This window comes from Podarcis melisellensis, assembly GCF_964234715.1.
Source record: "Podarcis melisellensis genome assembly, chromosome: 18".
NCBI classification, from domain to species: domain Eukaryota; kingdom Metazoa; phylum Chordata; class Lepidosauria; order Squamata; family Lacertidae; genus Podarcis; species Podarcis melisellensis.
The window spans coordinates 8,208,280-8,226,541 of NC_138536.1; the positions used below are offsets into that span (position 1 = coordinate 8,208,280).

Genomic DNA, 18,262 nt, shown 5'->3' on the forward strand with positions numbered 1-18,262 from the left:
GGCTAAATCAATCAACTAATAAATAATGGACCACTCGATTAAGACGTTGACCCAGTGTGCAGCCGCCACAAAGGATTTCCCTCTCTCAACTCCATGCATACATTTCGTAGATGTCTTCCTTGTCTCCTCTTTCTCGCCTTCTCTCTAAAAAGCTCCAAGTGACAACACTTTATTTCCATAGGGGAGTCACTCCGCGCACACCCCTCAATCAGTTTGGTCGCCCTTTCCCAACGCTTTTCCATCTCCTTTTTGAGGGCAGGTGCCCAGAACGGCACACAGTGGCACAAGCCCAGTCCCCAAGGATTCCTGAGCCTAAGGATATATGGCCAGCACTGAAGCTGGCTTGCCTTTCCCCCACCTAAAAGCACCACACCTGCTTAGCTTGCTTAATTTCCGCACCTAGATTTAGGTACCGAAGGTTCTGCTGCTGCTGCTGCTATTATTAAGCAGCTAGGCTTCTGAAACCTCAAGTGTGCGAAACCTTGAGTGCCAGCCTATTGCTTTGGCCTTTGTTGGGATCCAGCAGGTTAAAAATAAAAGCTGCCGTCAGGTTGGTCCAGATTTGGAGCTGAGCAGCTGAGAGGGTTGCATGTGAAACAAGAAACTTAGCAAGCTCTATTCCAGCCAGGGGTGGTTTCCCCCAGGCGAGGGCTTTGCAAGAACACTGGTCCTTCATTCCTGCATAACAAGAGCTGGCTTGCATGCCTACCTGTATAGTCACCATAGGTGACACTCTGTTCAATGCAGGGGAGTGCCCTAGGATTCTGATCAAGTTGAGTGAGCGAGCTAGAAACTTTCGTGGCCTTATTCGCAAGGATGAATTAATGAAGAACAGCTTGTGTCTGATTCAAACCTCACCTGAACCAAGAGCCAGTGGCGTAGCCTTTTGGGTATGTGTGTGTGTACAGGGACGGACTGTGTGCTTCCATCGCTGGGCTCCACTGAAAGCAGCTGCTCTGTGTGAACCTGGAAATGGCCTCTCCAGACAACAGAACAACTCATTTTTACCTCTGTGGCTGCAATCTCCTGAAACACTCAAGGGAGTCGAATGCACATGCATGCTCCATCCGTTTCCCTCCTTCCACACAGCCCTGTGCACTGACAACCCACGCTACACCACTGGCCCTTTGTTGTGGTGGTTGTTTAGTCGTGTCCGACTCTTCTTGACCCCATGGATCAGAGCACGCCAGGCACTTCCGTCTTCCACCACCTCCCGCAGTTTGGTCAAACTCATGCTGGTAGCTTCGAGAACACTGTCCAACCATCTCGTCCTCTGGCGTCCCCTTCTCCTTGCGCCCTCCATCTTTCCCAACATCAGGGTCTTTTCCAGGGAGTCTTCTCTTCTCATGAGGTGGCCAAAGTCTTGGAGCCTCAGCTTCACGATCTGTCCTTCCAGTGAGCACTCAGGGCTGATTTCCTTCAGAATGGAGAGCTTGGATCTTCTTGCAGTCCATGGGACTCTCAAGAGTCTCCTCCAGCACCAGAATTCAAAAGCATCAATTCTCCGGCGATCAGCCTTCTTTATGGTCCAGCTCTCACTTCCATACATCACTACTGGGAAAACCATAGCTTTTACTATACGGACCTTTGTCGGCAAGGTGATGTCTCTGCTTTTTAAGATACTGTCTAGGTTTTTCATTGCTTTTCTCCCAAGAAGCAGGCGTCTTAATTTCGTGGCTGCTGTCACCATCTGCCGTGATCATGGAGCCTACTGACCCTAGCAAGCCTTAATACAAATGTATTAAGGTATAATACAAATACCCACCCTCACCCCCCCCCCCACTTTCCTGTCAGGAACAAAACAGAACTGGCAACTCTGGCTCGTGAACTCTGTTCACAGCGGTGGTGCGACAGGCATTTCACGCACACACACACACCTTTGTAAAGGAATGGTAGAGTTGCGAAGAAAACTTCAGAAAGGGGCAAGCCAAACCATTAAGGGGATGGAGCAACTTCCTGGTGCATGGGCCAGGTATCAGCTTTACCCGCTGAACAGCAGCCTGAAGAGGGCAGCAGGTTTACTGACTCCACCTGCTGCTGATCAGCCTTCAAGGACTCGGAGGAGAACCAGCTGGCTCCAGCCTTCTTAAGCGGGGCTTCCAGCCCCCTGTCAGTTGCTGGAAACGTTTTGTCGTTCCTGGTCCGACCTTTGCTGCTTTTCGGTTAGATTGTTGGATTCCCTGACCCCTGGACCGTCCGCCATACGTCCAACCTTAGGACTGGACCTGACTTTGCTTATGGGCTCTGTTTCCAGGCAAGTACCCCTCTGAGACTCTGCTGGTTGGCTGGCCTCTCGCTCCTCTGGGCTCTATAAAAAGGTAAAGGGACCCCTGACCATTAGGTCCAGTAGTGTCTGACTCTGGGGTTGCAGCTCTCATCTCGCTTTTTTGGCCAAGGGAGCCAGCGTACAGCTTCTGGGTCATGTGGACAGCATGACTAAGCCGCTTCTGGCGAACCAGAGCAGCGCACGGAAACGCCATTTACCTTCCTGCCGGAGTGGTACCTATTTATCTACCTGCACTTTGAGGTGCTTTTGAACTGCTAGTTTGGCAGGAGCAGGGACCGAGCAACGGGAGCTCACCCAGTCGCGGGGATTTGAACCACCAACCTTCTGATCGGCAAGTTCTAGGCCCTGTGGTTTAACCCACAGCGCCACCCGCCTCCCCGGGCTCTGTACAAGTTAGATTATTGCAATGCATTATACACCTCAGAAGACGGTTTGGAAACTTGAGCTGGTGGAGCATTTTGGTGGCGCAGTTGTTCACTGGGGAGCTGCTGCAACAAACAGCCGTGCAAGACATTGGGAGGCAGAGACGCAAGAGGGCATCAGAGGAGGGAGAGAAGGAAAGAGGGACAGAGGCCAATGTTGCACCCCTGACCATCATTCAAGTCATCTCAGGGTGCAAGGACACACCTGAAAACCACTGGCTTAACCTATGAAACCTCCTTAAGCAGACTTAAGGCCCATTCACACCTCGTTTTAATATGGATCCTTTAATCTAGTGGTTCCAAAATTTTTTTCCAGGCCACTCCCTCCCTCCTGGGTCCCCCAGTACTCCCTACCACACTAAAACCAGTGGTTTGCACAACCCCCTAAGGGAGATAACAGCACGATAAAATTCAAAACGGCGACAATTGATTACACATTCAGTCAAAATCCAGTTGAAACTATTGAGTTTAATTAATTCAGAGAGACTCGTGAACTTGATCCAGCGATACCAGCTTTTCGAAGTCCGATATTCATTTGCACCTCCAGCACCCCAGCTCCCCCTCACCTATTAGCGCCCCCTGAGTCATCCCACCCACCCTAGGGGGTGGTAGCACCCATTGCTTTAATCTAACGCACATATTTTAATTACCCCTTCGTCTATACAATGTTCGCTGCAAACAGCTGCTGTCCCAAACTTTCACCCTGCTAAATCCTGAGTTTCCCTGTCCTCAGAAAATCCGAAAAGTGTATCTGCTCCACTTTAAAAGCTCTTCTGTCCCCGATTCTTGGCATGAAGCGTTGATAACCTTACTACCAAAACAAGGAATGGACCCAAATATTATAAAGAATTACAGGCCAATTTCATTATTGAATATCGATTATAAAATCTTCGCAGGTGTGTGAGCAAATAGATTGGAAAATGCTTGAACAGAATAATAGGTAAGGATCAGAATGGCTTTTTACCAAGAAGACAGATAAAAAAAATAATACAAGAGTAGTGATTGATTTTCTAGAATTTATTGATATGAAACCTAGTAAGAAGGTGGCATTGTCACTGGTGGATGCGGAGAAGGCCTTCGACAGTGTGGCCTGGAACTTTCTGGTTCACACTGTGGAAAGTTTGAAACTTGGGAACAAAATTTTGAATGGTATGGAAGCGATTTATGAAAACCAGAAAGCTAAGTTAATAATTAACAATGAAATAACTGAAGAATTCCAAATTGAAAGAGGCACCAAACCAGGATGCCCTCTATCCCCACTTTTGTTTATTGTGACGCTGGAAACACTCCTAAGAGTGATAAGAAAGGACCCAAAAATTAAGGGGATTAGTCTAGACAATATAAAGTTAAAGCATTTGCGGACGATGTAATTATTACTCCAGAATACCCAGAAGGAAATATACAAGAAGCCCTAAAGAAATTGACTGAGTACGGAGGAGTATCGGGCTTCAAGTTAAATAAAGAAAAATCTAAATTATTAATGAAAAATATGGGGGTAAAGGAACAGGAAGAATTGGAAAGGGTAACAGGCCTTAAAATCACCACAAAAGCTAAGTATTTGGGGTTCTGTATTGCAAATAGAAATACCAATTTGTACAAGGAGAATTATGTGAAATAGAGGAAGGAAATAAAAGGATATTTAAATAAATGGAATAAACTGAACTTGTCTTTATGGGGTAGGATATGCTTGATAAAAATGTCAGTTCTCCCCAAAATGCTCTTTCTTTTCCAGACGATCCCAATAATTATTGGGACAAAATGTTTTAAAGGCTGGCAAAGGGATCTTTCTAATTTTATTTGGCAGGGTAAGAAGCCAAGAGTAAGGTTCAAAGTATTGATGGAGCCCAAAGAAAAGGGCGGGTTCGTGATCCCAGACCTCAAGCTGTATTTTGAGGCCACATTCATGACATGGCTGAAAGATTGGGTGTTACTGACAGCTACAGAAATCCTAGACCTGGAGGGCTGGGATAAAGTTTTCGGGTGGCATGGCTACCTGGGTCACGATAAAATAAAAGCACACAGAGGCTTCACTAATCATTTGGTGAGAAAGGCCCTATTCAAAGTTTGGGAAAGAAATAAAACCATAGTAACAGCCCAAACTCCCTGGTGGCTATTGCCTATAGAGTAGTAACAGCCAAAACTCCCTGGTGGCTATTGCCTATAGAGTCATCAGCCATGCATAGAAATAATATGAAAGACAGTTGGCTAACGTATAGGGAACTCGTAGAAGAGATAAAGGATTGCCCGACAGTTAAGACTGGGGTAAAGTGACCCCTGACCATTAGGTCTAGTCACGGACGACTCTGGGGTTGTGGCGCTCATCTCGCTTTATTGGCCGGGTACAGCTTCTGGGTCATGTGGACAGCATGACTAAGCCGCTTCTGGCGAACCAGAGCAGCGCACGGAAACGCCATTTACCTTCCCGCTGGAGTGGTACCTATTTATCTACTTGCACTTGACGTGCTTTCGAACTGCTAGGTTGGCAGGAGCAGGGACCGAGCAATGGGAGCTCACCCCGTCGCGGGGATTCGAAACGCTGACCTTCTGATTGGCAAGTCCTAGGCTTTGTGGTTTGACCCACAGCGCCACCCACGTCCCAAAAATATATAAATTGTTACAAAATTGGAAAATAGAAAAGGTGGGAAAAGGTGACGCTATTAAAAAATGGGAAGAAGATCTGGGCCGCTCAACTGAATATAATGAATGGGAAAGACTGTGGACAAAAAAGATAAATTTAACAGCATGTTACCGAATAAGAGAGAATTATATGAAAATGCATCATAGGTGATCCCTGGTACCAGAAAGGCTGGCAAAAATGGATAAAACATATAATAATTAGTGCTGGAGGAAGGAATCTTCTACCATATGTGGTGGACATGCCCCGAAATTGGGAAATTTTGGGGCATGATCCACGAAGAAATAAAGAAAATACTATATCATATAGCAAAAGGCCAGAGGCATTCCTTTTAGGAATTTTAAACGACGATATTCCAAAAGACAAAACTAATTTTTTCTTATACACAACGTCTGCAGCAAGAATCCTGGTGGCTAAGTACTAGAAAGGAAATCAGTTACCCACTAGGGGAGAATGGTTATGTAAGCTTTCAGAATATTTAGAATTAGCCAAATTGACGTTTATAATAAGACAAAGACCAAAAAGTGAAGTGAAAAAGGAATGGGAGTGCCTAAATGAATACCTTAAAAGCCAAGGTTCGAGGATAGAAATCTGGCTGAGTCTGGAATAACCTTATGAAAGGATAACAAAGAGGGATTTATATCTAGATGTTAGGATAGAGATGATCAGGAAAACAGGAAGATACAATGAGAGGTAAAGGAGGTGCTGTGGGATTGGTGGAAGTCAATGTTTGTTTTCCTTTTTAGTGTTTAAATTTTTAGGATTTGGATTTGCTTTTTAAAATGCTTGTTTTTGTGTTTTGTGTATTTTTTTGTTTGTTTTAGTTACAGATAGGTAGCCGTGTTGGTCTGCCATAGTCAAAACAAAAAAAATTCCTTCCAGTAGCACCTTAAAGACCAACTAAGTTAGTTCTTGGTATGAGCTTTCGTGTGCATGCACACTTCTTCAGAAGTGTATCTGAAGAAGTGTGCATGCACACGAAAGCTCATACCAAGAACTAACTTAGTTGGTCTTTAAGGTGCTACTGGAAGGAATTTTTGTTTTGTTTGTTTTGTTGTTGTTGTGTGGAAAATACTAATAAAATTTACTTTTTTAAAAGCTCTTCTGTCAGCTTTACGTGGATGAAACCTTTGTCCGTTTTTTGTTTTCGATGGGAGTGTTTTTGTGTGGAGCAGCTTCCAGAGAGGCAGGGTGACCTGAATCAGCAAATCGTGGAAAACAGGGGAAATGGGCAGGAAAATTCCGGGTTAAAATCGCGTCCAAATAGAAGCTAGGGAACAAATTGATTAGGCCAAAAGTGTCCTAAGAAGAAAGCAGCAGAACGAATAGAGACAGAGTGGAATGTGAACGGTTTAATTTATTTCCCCCCAACTATTATGGTCTTTAAGGTTGAAGTCCTAAAGAGACCAAAAGCACAGGTAAGAGAATAAACTTAGAGATGAACTATACCCATTCTTGATTGTCAGTTAACTCTCAATTTGATTTGCTTATATGTACTTAAACCTAGACTGCTGCATGTTTTGTTTTCTTGTTTTTGGTAATGTTGAATTCATTCTGTGTTTGTTAAACTGTGCTCTGTATTTCATAGACATTCGTACCTTGGAAATCGAACGAAATCTGTTCCGGAAGTCCATTCGACTTCCAAAACGTTCAGAAACCAAGGCTCAGCTTCAGATTGGAAGCTTCTGTAGCCAATTGGAACCCGTGGAACCTGCGTCCAGGTTCCAAAGAACGTTCGCAAACTGGAACACTCACTTCCAGGATCTGCAGCGTTCGGGAGCCAAAACGTTCAAGTTGCAAGGCGTTTGACTTCTGAGGTACGACTGTATTAGCATTCTGATATATAATTTATGAAATAAATTTCGTTGTCGAGAAGCAGCATGCAAGTCAACTCAAGTCAGGCAACCGGAGAGAAATTGTTCTGAGTTCTGCTCCGAAACGAACTTGATTCTCATTCGCTTCCCCTGAGAGTTACTCGAACTGCTTCTGGGTGTCGTTCAGACATTTCCGATGCGATTTGACAAACTTCGTTATACCGTACCAACTCATTCCAGGAGGGCTCCCTTTTCCAGATCTTCTGACGCCCATTTTGGGTTGATGAGGAGCAGAGCAGAGTTTCTAAATGTGGCCGTGCCATTGATCACAACGTCACAAAGGGACGGAGGCACTTTGAGCTTCAGCCTCCAGGTCTCTCTCTCCCGTCCAAACCACCTTCTTCCTCTTCTGCCGCCGCACCTGCCTTCTCCACCTGCATTTGGTTGTAGTCTCCAATCTGGACCATTTGGGCATTCTGGATTATGAGGTGCGACGGAGGCGCCCCAGACATGAGCCCTGGGGAACCCCGTGAGAAGGCATATGGATGGGAGAGTTGATCAGGCCCCAGCTGAGGTTGAAGCATTTCAGAGTAGAAAAATGGCTGGTCAAGTGGGGTTTGCAGCCCCAGAAAGCCCCTCTGCGAGGGCATCGCAGCTTGCGAGCTGACCCGGAGGGCAGACAGGCGCTGAAGGGCTTGCCTGTAATCACTCTGCTGTTCCTGCAAGCGCTCCCGGGTCCGGATCTGCCTCGAGATATTCCACAGGGCCCTCTTCTCCCGGATCACCGCTGGGGAGAACGTTTTCTTGACCCGCCTGGCGAAGACGGGCGAGGTCTCATCCAGCGGCACGATCGCGGCCAGCAGGAAAGGCATCTCTCGCCTCTTCATGGGGCTCTCTTTGGCAATGAAGGGCACCACCGAGTTGGTTTTGCAGAAGCGCTGGAAAGAGTCCATCAAGGCCACGTTTGCCTGGAAGGCGCAGAAGCGGCTCTTGAAGTTTTCCGTCAGGAGGAGGAGTGTGAAGGCCGAGTTATCCAGGGCATCCTGGAAGCAGCTGAGCTGGCAGTGCCCAGGGACCAGGAAGTCTTCGCTGACCGTCGCCCCGTCGGCAACACCCAGGGCCTCCAGCCGCTCCCTCACCCGGCAGGCGACTGTCTCGTCTTCAGGGGCATGGACCACAACAAAAGTGAAGAAGGGTTGCTCCTCAGCTGGCAGATCTGCTGAGGGAGGTCCTGATGAATGAGGAGGAGGAGGACCAGAGCTTGAAGAGGACCCAGTCTCCAAGCTCGGCTTCAGGGAAGAGGAATCTTCCACGGTTCTTGGAACAAGCGGTGCAGAAGATGCTAAACCAGGCAGAGGTGTGGATGGCGCTTGTGAGTTTTGGAGTGGACATCCTGCACAGCCCTGCAGTTCCGAGGCCACCAGACTTCGGGGTTCCCTGTTTTCTCCATCTTCCAGCGGCTGCGTAATTTTAGGGGGAGGCTGAACCGACAAGCAAGAATGGTTGCCTCCAGGATCGCTGGTTTGCCTGGTTTTCTCTTGGTCTTGCATGACGGGCTCCGCTGCTCCCCCAGAGCAAGAACTGGCTGGAGACTCGGCAGCGGCTCCCCCTTCTCCAGGCTGCACCAGAGAGTTGGGGCCACTTCCGCACAGCTTGCTGGGCTCGGGGACGCCATGCTGAATGGAATTGGTGAGGAACGGCAAGGTTGGAGACTGGCTGATCTCCAGGTGGCTGAGCAGCGAGGCCGGGCTGCCCGTGGAGCACAGAGGCTGGATTTCGGAGGGAGCCCAGGAACTCAAAACTGGCATGGGCGAGCTCTTTGCTGCTCTGGAGGAAGGCTTCCCCACATCGCATCTCGGAGCGCTGGAGCTGTTGCTTGCCACCGCAGGCACAAAATCCAGCCCACACTTACGCTCCGCTTCACTCAAGAGGCTCTCAAAAGCAGATCTTGGGACATCACTCTCAAGGAAAGCCTTGATGGCGATACGGTAAGCCTCATCTCTGGCCAGGGGCCCACAGAGCTTTTCCTCTACTAATAATGAATAGATCTGGGCCACAGCCAGCGCCACTCCTGCACCCTGGTTTGAAGGGGCTGGATCAGCCCTGCTGGCTGCAGCGCTCCGCTGGTGGCTCTTGTAGATGTCTGCCACCGCAGCGCAATCCTCCAACGCTTCCAGGCTCAGTCTGGCCTCCGTCTCTCTGCCCAGGGTCAAGAGGATCATGGCCTGAAGGAGCCTGCAACTCTTCCCGCCTTGCCGCCTGCAGCTCAGCTTGTGTTTGTACTGGACCAGCCTGTCTACCGGGATCGCGGCCAAGACCCTGAAGATGCCCTCCATGCTCGGAGGTGCCGTACAGCCCTCTGCCGCCTTGGCGAGTGGTCTGGAGAGGCCAACGCCCCAGTTGGAAGACCATCTTGGGGCCTGGAGGGGTGAAAGCGTGGCAGCAGAGGGAGGTTCTCCACCATGCCGGCAGGCCATCAGCCTTTTCCCAGTGAGATTTTTACTCAGATCTTCACCGAAACTTTCGAGAAAGAGCAGATGTCATCAGACTGCCATCTTTACCCTCTGGTTTTTTTTTTGCTTTGGTGTTTTGTCTTCTGTGCAAACCTGCAACGCAAAAGGTGGATAAAATATTGGGAACATCTCTGGGTCTTGGCAAGCCTCATTTATGCCCTGGATTAATTGCTTAAAAGGTAAAGGGACCCCTGACCATTAGGTCCAGTCGCGGACGACTCTGGGGTTGCGGCGCTCATCTCGCTTTATTGGCCGAGGGAGCCGGCGTGCAGCTTCCGGGTCATGTGGCCAGCAGGACTAAGCCGCTTCTGGCGAACCAGAGCAGCACACGGAAACACCATTTATCTTCCCGCCGGAGTGGTACCTATTTATCTACTTTCACTTTGACGTGCTTTCGAACTGCTAGGTTGGCAGGAGCAAGGACCGAACAACGGGAGCTCACCCCATCGTGGGGATTCAAACCGCCAACCTTCTGATCGGCAAGCCCTAGGCTCTGTGGTTTGACCCACAGCGCCACCTGCGTCCTGGATTAATTGCTTAGAAAACAATTAATCAGCGGCTCCCAAACCTTTGGTCCTTACGAGCCAACCGAGAATTGGCCTTGTTTTATATGTGCTTCTTGTTCTCGCGCTTTTAGCTGCTTTTTAAATTATCTTATCTTTCAAATGGCCTTGAGAAGGCTTAGAAGGAAATTAATAAATAAGTTATAATATATGAATTCATTTAAAGAAGGGGGAAATTAAATTAATGTAGCCCTCCGGATTTTGATCAACTGGGAAGATTAAAACATAAATAATGCTCTTTGCGGATGGATTTCAAGGCAATTCTAAGAACCGGCTTTCTGAATATTGTTTGACCGACTCTGTTTCAAATATCTTTAAGTTAAGCTAACAGCATCCAGAACTGGTCACTGTTATGGGTGCTGGCAGGAAACAGGGTATTCAAGTGAGGGGCATATATAAACTTTGATTATTATTATTTTTACAAGATTTAGCTGGAAATGCTGGAGGAGGCAGGGGGTGGGTTCCCCCACTCCCCCCAAAAAACAGGCAACACACAGACACTGCCACTGATCTATAGCCCCTCGCCCAATCCAAATGCACGAAGCTGTTTTCAGACCAAGTCAGACCACTGGTCCTTTTATTATTATTATTTATATCCCGCCCTCCCCAGCCAAAGCCGGGCTCAGGCCAGCTAACAACAATAAAATAATACAACATTCTAAAATCATTTCATTATAAAATTAATTCAAATCAAATTGATGGCAACCATTGGGCTAGAGCTCTGTGATTGCCAAAGGAGGGAGTCAGGCTGTGCCCTGGCCAAAGGCCTGGTGGAACAGCTCCGTCTTGCAAGCCCTGTGGAAAGATGTCAAGTCCCGCAGGGCCCTAGTCTCTTGGGGCAGAGCATTCCACCAGATCGGGGCCACAACCGAAAAAGCCCTGGCTCTGGTTGAGGCCAGCCTGACCTCTCTGTGGCCTGGGACCTTCAAGATGTTTTTGTTTGAAGACCGTAAGGTCCTCCGTGGGACATACCAGGAGAGGCGATCCCATAGGTACGAGGGTCCTAGGCCATATAGGGCTTTAAAGGTTAAAACCAGCACCTTGAACCTGATCCTGTACTCCACCGGGAGCCAGTGCAGCTGGTATAGCACTGGATGAATGTGATCCCGCAGCGAGGACCCCGTAAGGAGTCTCGCCGCGGCATTCTGCACCCGCTGGAGTTTCTGGGTCAGTCTCAAGGGCAGCCCCACGTAGAGCGAGTTACAATAATCCAGTCTGGAGGTGACAGTCGCGTGGATTACAGTGGCTAGGTCAGGGCTCTGACCGGCAGCACCTCTTCAAGATCTCAAGCAGAGCCATGCAAAAACCTTTTTTTAGCGTGGGATTGAAAACTTGCCACGTTTGAGACGTCTGCTGCCTTGTGGTCTCACCTCAAAGGTGACTCATGCGCTGGCAGCCCTCAAGGCTCGGTTATGGCCTCGCTCTCTCCTTCCCTCTCGCCGCATGCAGCTCGGCCGATGTTCGCGCCGGACCCAACATTTCCAAATGTGGCCAGATTGCCAACCCTCCGCTAAACTGACATGCAGGGGCTTGTCAGATTCCCAGGGGAAGGATCATTTGCAGGCTCTGCTGCTTAACTACAGCAATTTGCTAAAAACACAGCAAGTTTCCAGTCCTCATGGGGTCTGCATAAAAGGCCTGATTTCAAAGGAGTGTCTGAAAAGGCCTTATGCTGTGTTGCTGCTGCACCTAGCTCAACCTTTGCTAACTTGGCATATTTGGGACTCAGCACCGATTGGATCCAGGCAGCAGCACTGGGCTTGGGGGCAGCTGAAGCCCCGGGAATCTCAAGGGTGCCAGACTGATTCAGCTCAACCTCAGCACTATTGCAAAAAAAAAACCCAACTCTTTAGGATTCAGCCATTCAGTCCTGTTAAAAGGGCTGTCCTTTTGCATCCATCCCAGGTGTCTGGCTGCTGAGAACCAGCCTCTCGTTCCGCCCGTCTGTCTCAAGTCGTGGGGCCTGGGCTTGGGAAAGAGGCCAGAATCTTTTCACTCCCCTGGCAGAACAAATAAAATTCCTCTTTGGCGAGAACTACGTAGGTTGACCTACCTGGCACAGAGCTGCAAAAAGCCTGGATTTTCCTTGCAAACTTGGTTCGCAAGCCCCCTTGAAAAGTTTTGGCCCTGGAGGAGGAACTGAGAGGCGGAAGCTGATCGGTCAGACACCCTCCTCCCCGTTTCCTCTCCCCGGTGGGGAGTCAGAGCGCAGGGCTGTCTTGAGGAAGAAAGCACAACTCTTAACTTTCGGTTTCCAGGGCGTAAGGAGTGCAACGTCTTGCTGAACTTCTGATTTGCTGCTTCGCTGAGTCAGGCTGCCAGCTGCACCAAAACCACACCTGCTCTCTGCATCTTAGGGTTGCAGTCTTCATCACCCTGGGAACAAAACCCCACTGACCTCAGCTGCAAGAAATTCTGGATGTTTATATATTTAAGCAAAGCTTTGTACATGGGATTTGCCGCCACAGTTCTTCTGGAAGGATGACGAGGACTTGATACAGATAGGTAGCTGTGTTGGTCTGCCATAGTCAAAACAAAAAAAATTCCTTCCAGTAGCACCTTAAAGACCAACTAAGTTAGTTCTTGGTATGAGCTTTCGTGTGCATGCACACTTCTTCAGATACACGTGTATCTGAAGAAGTGTGCATGCACACGAAAGCTCATACCGAGGACTTGATAGTGTCCCTATCAAGGGAACTCATAGTACCGCTCTATTCTGCCTTGGTCAGGCCCTACCGGGAGTCCTGTGTCCAGTTCTGGGCACCACAATTTAAGAAAGATGTTGACAAGCTGGAACATGTGCAGAGGAGGGCAACCAAGATGATCAAGGGTCTGGAAGCCAAGCCTGATGAGGAACCTGGTTGAAGGAACTGGGTATGTTTAGCCTGGAAAAGAGGAGACTGAGGAGATATGAGAGCCACCTTCAAAAGTACTGTCACATGGAAGATGGAGAAAGCTTGTTTTCTCCTGTTCTGGAGGGTAGGACTCGAACCCTTGGCTTCAAGTTACGAGAGAGGAGGTTCTGACTAAACATGAGGAAAAACTTTCTGACAGAAAGAGCCATTTGAAAGTGGAATAGACTCCCTTGGGAGGCTTGGAGGTTTTTAAGCAGAGGTTGGATGGCCACCTGTCAAGGATGCTTTAGCTGAGATTCCTGCATTGCAGGGGGTTGGACTAGATGAGCCTCAGGGGTCCCTTCCAGCTCTATGATTCTATTGACTGAAGTCTGCATCAAGACCATTGGAAGTGTGCTGTAACAAATCTCTATTTTTATATTATTCCTTTAGTATATCCTAGCTTTTCCACCCAAAGGAACCCAGGGAGGCAAATAGGATAATAAAATGAAATGTATCTATAATAGTGATGAAAAAGAAATAAAATGGACAGAATAAGAAATATTGTGGAAGGCTGGTATGTGTTATAGAAAGAAAAACAAAAGATACAGTCTGAGAGAAGATTGAGAAGATTCTTGCACGGAGGGGTTGGACTAGATGACTCTGGGGGTCCCCACCAACTCTATTCTATGTCTGTTTTGGCCCCAGTGACACATGCCTGAGTTATACCCCATTTGGACTACTGCAACGCTCTCTGCGTGGGGCTGCCCTCGAACAGTGCTCAGAAATGTCAACCGGCGCAAAGAGTTTGCCGCCTGGTTACAGGGAACAGACGACTCCCTTGATGCAACACCTCCACTGGCTACCGATCTGTTTCGGGGCCTCGGTTAAAAGTGCTGGTTATGCCCCATAAATCCCTACAAGGCTTAGGTCACTAGGCTGTTCCCTCATGCAAACCTGCCCAGGCTCTGTGATCTTCGGGGAAGGCCTGTTTCGCAGGCCTGCTTGGCGAGGACAGGGCCTTCTTGGTGAGACAGGGCCTTCTTGGCGGTGGCTCCTCCCAGGCAAGTTTGGAACTCCATCCCTGGAGAAGCCTGACTGGCTCCCTCTCTGCTCCCTCCTTACACTGGCAGGTGATGCCTTCTTCTGGTAACTGACTAGTGCCATGCTGTATTGGGTTTTTTTTTATTATCTGTGTTTTTAATAGATCATCTGTAGATATTGTTTTAATTCTATCAATGTTCACTTTCTCTTTTTAGTGATTGTTCCCCGCCCCCACGTACTGGTGTTTGTTTTTTGGGGTTTAAAAAATTTTACTCTGGTTTTTTTATAATTGCTTTTAAAGTTTGCATCACTTTGTAAGTCACTTCAAGTCGCACCTCGTGGAGAAAAGCAAATAATAACTAGACAATTCCTTCTCCCCCCCCCCCCAGGCTTCTAAGCAACACATGCTTTCCTAGTCACCTATGGTGAAAAGAGTAATTTCCAGGCAAACAAAGAGGGGAGCTTTTTTTTAAAAAAAAAGTTGGCTCCTTTTATTTCCAGGCCACGTGTGACTCCCAGAAGCATGTGTAGGCAGTTAGGCTAGCAGATTATTTTTGCCAGCTAATAAATTCCATGAAGCTATTAGCAACATCCTTGCTACTCAGGCTGCTTGCATATTGTGCTTCAAAGCAGCAGGAACCAACTGAAGGGCTCTTGAGGAACTCGGATTCTGTACTCAGAAAAGACAGGAGTCTGCTATCAGCATAAACAGTGCAAAAGAAGGACATTTTATTTTTTCCCCCAGAGGGTCAGGCAGGCAAGAGCTACACAAAACGGCCGCGCAAAGTAATGGAAGTACAACTTAAGACGCACACCGAACGCCACCTTTGAAACCCACCATGTTCACAAAGCCTTGTAAACGTCTACCTTCATTCCTCAATCCTCCTCTGTTGCTTCTCTTCCAAGCTCATCTCTGCAACAATGAGGACTACCCACTCCGTTTTGAACCTGAGGTTTTAACCCCCCTGCCTGTCTGCCACAATGATGGATGGGTGTCTAAACACAGACCCACACCTGCAGCTATCTATAGAGAATTGGTGAGAATGAGAAATAGGAGACTTCAGCTCCCATCAAGGACGACGGAAGCCATCCATCCAGCGGGTCCCAGGATTCCCCGTCGTAGCACATAAATCAGCCAGCCCAATCTGTGCAAGATTCAGCTTGCTCTCACTTAACGCAAGCCCCCGATAACTGGCGCATTCCCCACCACCAAATGAAAAACATGCACGTTTCAGCCTTCGCACCCTAGAAGTGAAATGACCCACGCTTTGAGAGGAGGCTGTCCCGGAGTATCTGCATCTGGAGAGTGAACTCATGCAGAGGGGCAGAGGGCACCCTCCCCTCCGAACCGGTCCTTCCATCTCCCTGCTTTTGTTTCCCTTTAACGGATTGGCTTCTTGCGCTGTGTTTATGCGTGGGTGCAAAATGGCAATGGCTGAACCATTGGGGTTTTTTGGGGGGTGGGTGCTGGAATAGCCCCAGACTGTTATGCCTGCTTCTCAGCAGCACCGGAGAGCTGATTCAGAGTGCTCTTGCTGGGCTTCTTCTTCATCTCCTCTCGCTCGTTCATCTCTTTCTTTGCTTTCCTGGCCACGCCAGGACTTCCTTCCCCCTCGCTTTCTGCCTTTTTCTTTGCTGATTTGACTGCGACCTTCTCCGGTTTGGATACCGTCTCCCTCTCCTCTAGGGCCTCGCCCTCATCCATGGGCTCCTCCGGGGCCAAACTTTCCATCTCCTGGCTCTCCGTCTCCATCTCGGCGCCTGCCGATGGCCGGAAGGGCCCCACGACCCAGTTCAAGGGCGTATTTTGGACTATGTGGTCCACCAGCGTCTCCAGGGCCTCCTGCGCCTGGGCGATTTTGTCCCGGCTCTGGGCCAGGAGGCTGGAGGACAAGTCCTGGAAGGACGAGACCGAGGCGAAAGAAGAGTGAAGCTGGCGGACGTTGCCGCGGGCTTGGGCCACCCTCTCGCGGAGGTTGCTGGGCAGGCCTTCAACGGTGGATGCCAAGTGAGCGTAGACCGGCCCGAGGTCCTGGGTGACAAAGCGAAGCATAGCCAGGGTACCTGATTCAACCTGCCAGGGCAAAACAACACAATCACAGAGGGGAGGTTGCTTAAAGAGCCCCTTGCTGTTCGCATAATGGGGGAGTGGCTTAAAGAGCCCTTTGCTGTTCGCACCATGGGGGAGTGGCTTAAAGAGCCCCTTGCTGTTCGCACCATGGGGGAGTGGCTTAAAGAGCCCCTTGCTGTTCGCACCATGGGGGAGTGGCTTAAAGAGCCCCTTGCTGTTCGCACCATGGGGGAGTGGCTTAAAGAGCCCCTTGCTGTTCGCACCATGGGGGAGTGGCTTAAAGAGCCCCTTGCTGTTTGCACCATGGGGGAGTGGCTTAAAGAGCCCCTTGCTGTTCGCACCGTGGGGGAGTGGCTTAAAGAGACCCTTGCTGTTCGCACCATGGGGGAGTGGCTTAAAGAGCCCCTTGCTGTTAGCACCATGGGAGAGTGGCTTAAAGAGCCCCTTGCTGTTTGCACCATGGGGGAGTGGCTTATGGAGCCCCTTGCTGTTTGCACCATGGGGGAGTGGCTTAAAGAGCCCTTTGCTGTTTGCATCATGGGGGAGTGGCTTAAAGAGCCCCTTGCTGTTTGCACCATGGGGGAGTAGCTTAAAGAGCCCCTTGCTGTTTGTGCAATTCAAATATAAGGTTATATCCAACTGCATACTACTTAGAGTAGACCCACTGCAGTTGATGAGCACGACTAACTTGTAGTTCCCCTCAGTTTAAAAAAACCAACAGCAGCTTTTGAAGCGTCTTCTTTGTCACTGCTGCGATACAGAGACGAGATTTACCTCTGGCCTTGGGCCTCCGGCCACGGCCTGCCTCTCCTCCGGCTGTGCCTGGGTCCACTCGAGCAAGACCTGGCTCAGCTTCTCCTGAGCCTCTTGAAGTCGCTTCCCAAGGCCTCGCTGCGCGGCTTCAACCTGCGGAGGCAAGTGGGGTGCAAGAAGTCAGAATGGGGGTCAAGGGATGCTGACAACGGAAGAGATTAACTTTTGCATTTTTACACTGCTTCTCTCTCTAAGTGACAGATGAAACCAGATTATGAAACCATGCAAAAACATCATGGAGGGGAGATAAAATGGATGTCAACAATAAAAGCGGAAAGTTTTAATGCAATGTGTGTCAGTGTTGTGTTTTGTATAATGCAGGCATGGCCAAACCTGGCCCTCCAGCTGTTTGGGGACTACAACTCCCATCATCCCTAGCTAACAGGACCAGTGGTCAGGGATGATGGGAATTGTAGTCCCAAAACAGCTGGAAGGCCAAGTTTGGCCAACACTGGTATAACGTATACATTATTAATTTCATTTCTATACCGCATTATATTTTGTAAGAAAAATCTCTTGAAATCTGAAGCCTCCCATATTAAATGTCTTTGGAAGACAGGTTAAATGATATTACAAGGGCCATGGCAAAGTTTCTTTAGGAGGCTATAAGAAAGAAAGACCATTCTGCCCTAGATAAAACAAAATGACAGCCTTGGTTTCTTCCATCTGTTTTGTCAGGTCAGATAGATGATACTTTATTCGGCTATAAGCCCACAAGGTAAAACAAATCAATAGATAAAATAGCATTTTACAATCTAAAATATCAACTAAAATATTTCAACGCATAATCTCCTTCACATTACTTACAATCTCTAGATGTACCATGTTATGGCCTTGAAGATAAAGATGGTGCATAGAGTTTACTGGATTTTTAATAGTCATGCAGCATTCCATGAAGTCTTTTATATGAAAGAACTGAAATCAGGAATCTAGCAACCTGTAATGTTCTATCTGTCAGGTCATTTTAACTGTATCTAGTTTTGAAATCACTGGAAGGACAGATCCTGACGCTGAGGCTCCAAGACTTTGGCCACCTCATGAGAAGAGAAGACTCCCTGGAAAAGACCCTGATGTTGGGAAAGATGGAGGGCGCAAGGAGATGGGGACGACAGAGGACGAGATGGTGGGACAGTGTTCTCGAAGCTACGAACATGAGTCTGACCAAACTGCGGGAGGCAGTGGAAGACAGGAGTGCCTGGCGTGCTCTGGTCCAGGGGGTCACGAAGAGTCGGACACGACCAAACAACAACAACAAGTTTTGAAATT

At 48.6% G+C, this 18,262-nt stretch overlaps 2 protein-coding genes across 5 annotated transcripts in view; both read right to left on the reverse strand.

Annotated features, from left to right (window-relative positions):
* Positions 1–7,417: 7,417 nt before the first annotated feature.
* TICAM1 (TIR domain containing adaptor molecule 1) lies at positions 7,418–12,663 on the reverse strand. 2 transcript variants are annotated; one of them, XM_081896071.1, is made up of 2 exons: positions 12,288–12,663; positions 7,418–9,764 (listed from the first exon to the last, which is right to left on the reverse strand). In XM_081896071.1, exon 2 carries the CDS (start codon positions 9,633–9,635, stop codon positions 7,521–7,523), a length of 2,115 nt encoding a protein of 704 aa, XP_081752197.1. In that variant the 5' UTR covers positions 9,636–9,764; positions 12,288–12,663; the 3' UTR covers positions 7,418–7,520. The 2 variants fall into 2 exon arrangements, with proteins under 2 accessions (XP_081752197.1, XP_081752198.1); XM_081896072.1 differs by having other exon boundaries at positions 11,605–12,663.
* Positions 12,664–14,819: 2,156 nt separating this feature from the next.
* LOC309360765 (perilipin-3-like) overlaps positions 14,820–18,262 on the reverse strand; it is a 186,155-nt gene continuing 182,712 nt past the window's right edge. For all 3 annotated transcript variants that reach the window (XM_081895627.1, XM_081895628.1, XM_081895626.1), the window contains exons 7-8: positions 16,958–17,089; positions 14,820–16,186 (exon numbers count right to left, since the gene is read on the reverse strand). In XM_081895627.1, the coding sequence (XP_081751753.1) occupies positions 15,599–16,186; positions 16,958–17,089 (720 nt within the window). In that variant the 3' untranslated portion in view covers positions 14,820–15,598. The remainder of the gene's footprint in view (positions 16,187–16,957; positions 17,090–18,262) is intronic.

Coding starts and splice junctions, on each gene's coding strand:
- TICAM1 (XM_081896071.1), bottom strand. CDS start 9,635: ATGGCCTGCCGGCATGGTGGAGAACCTCCCTCTGCTGCCACGCTTTCA.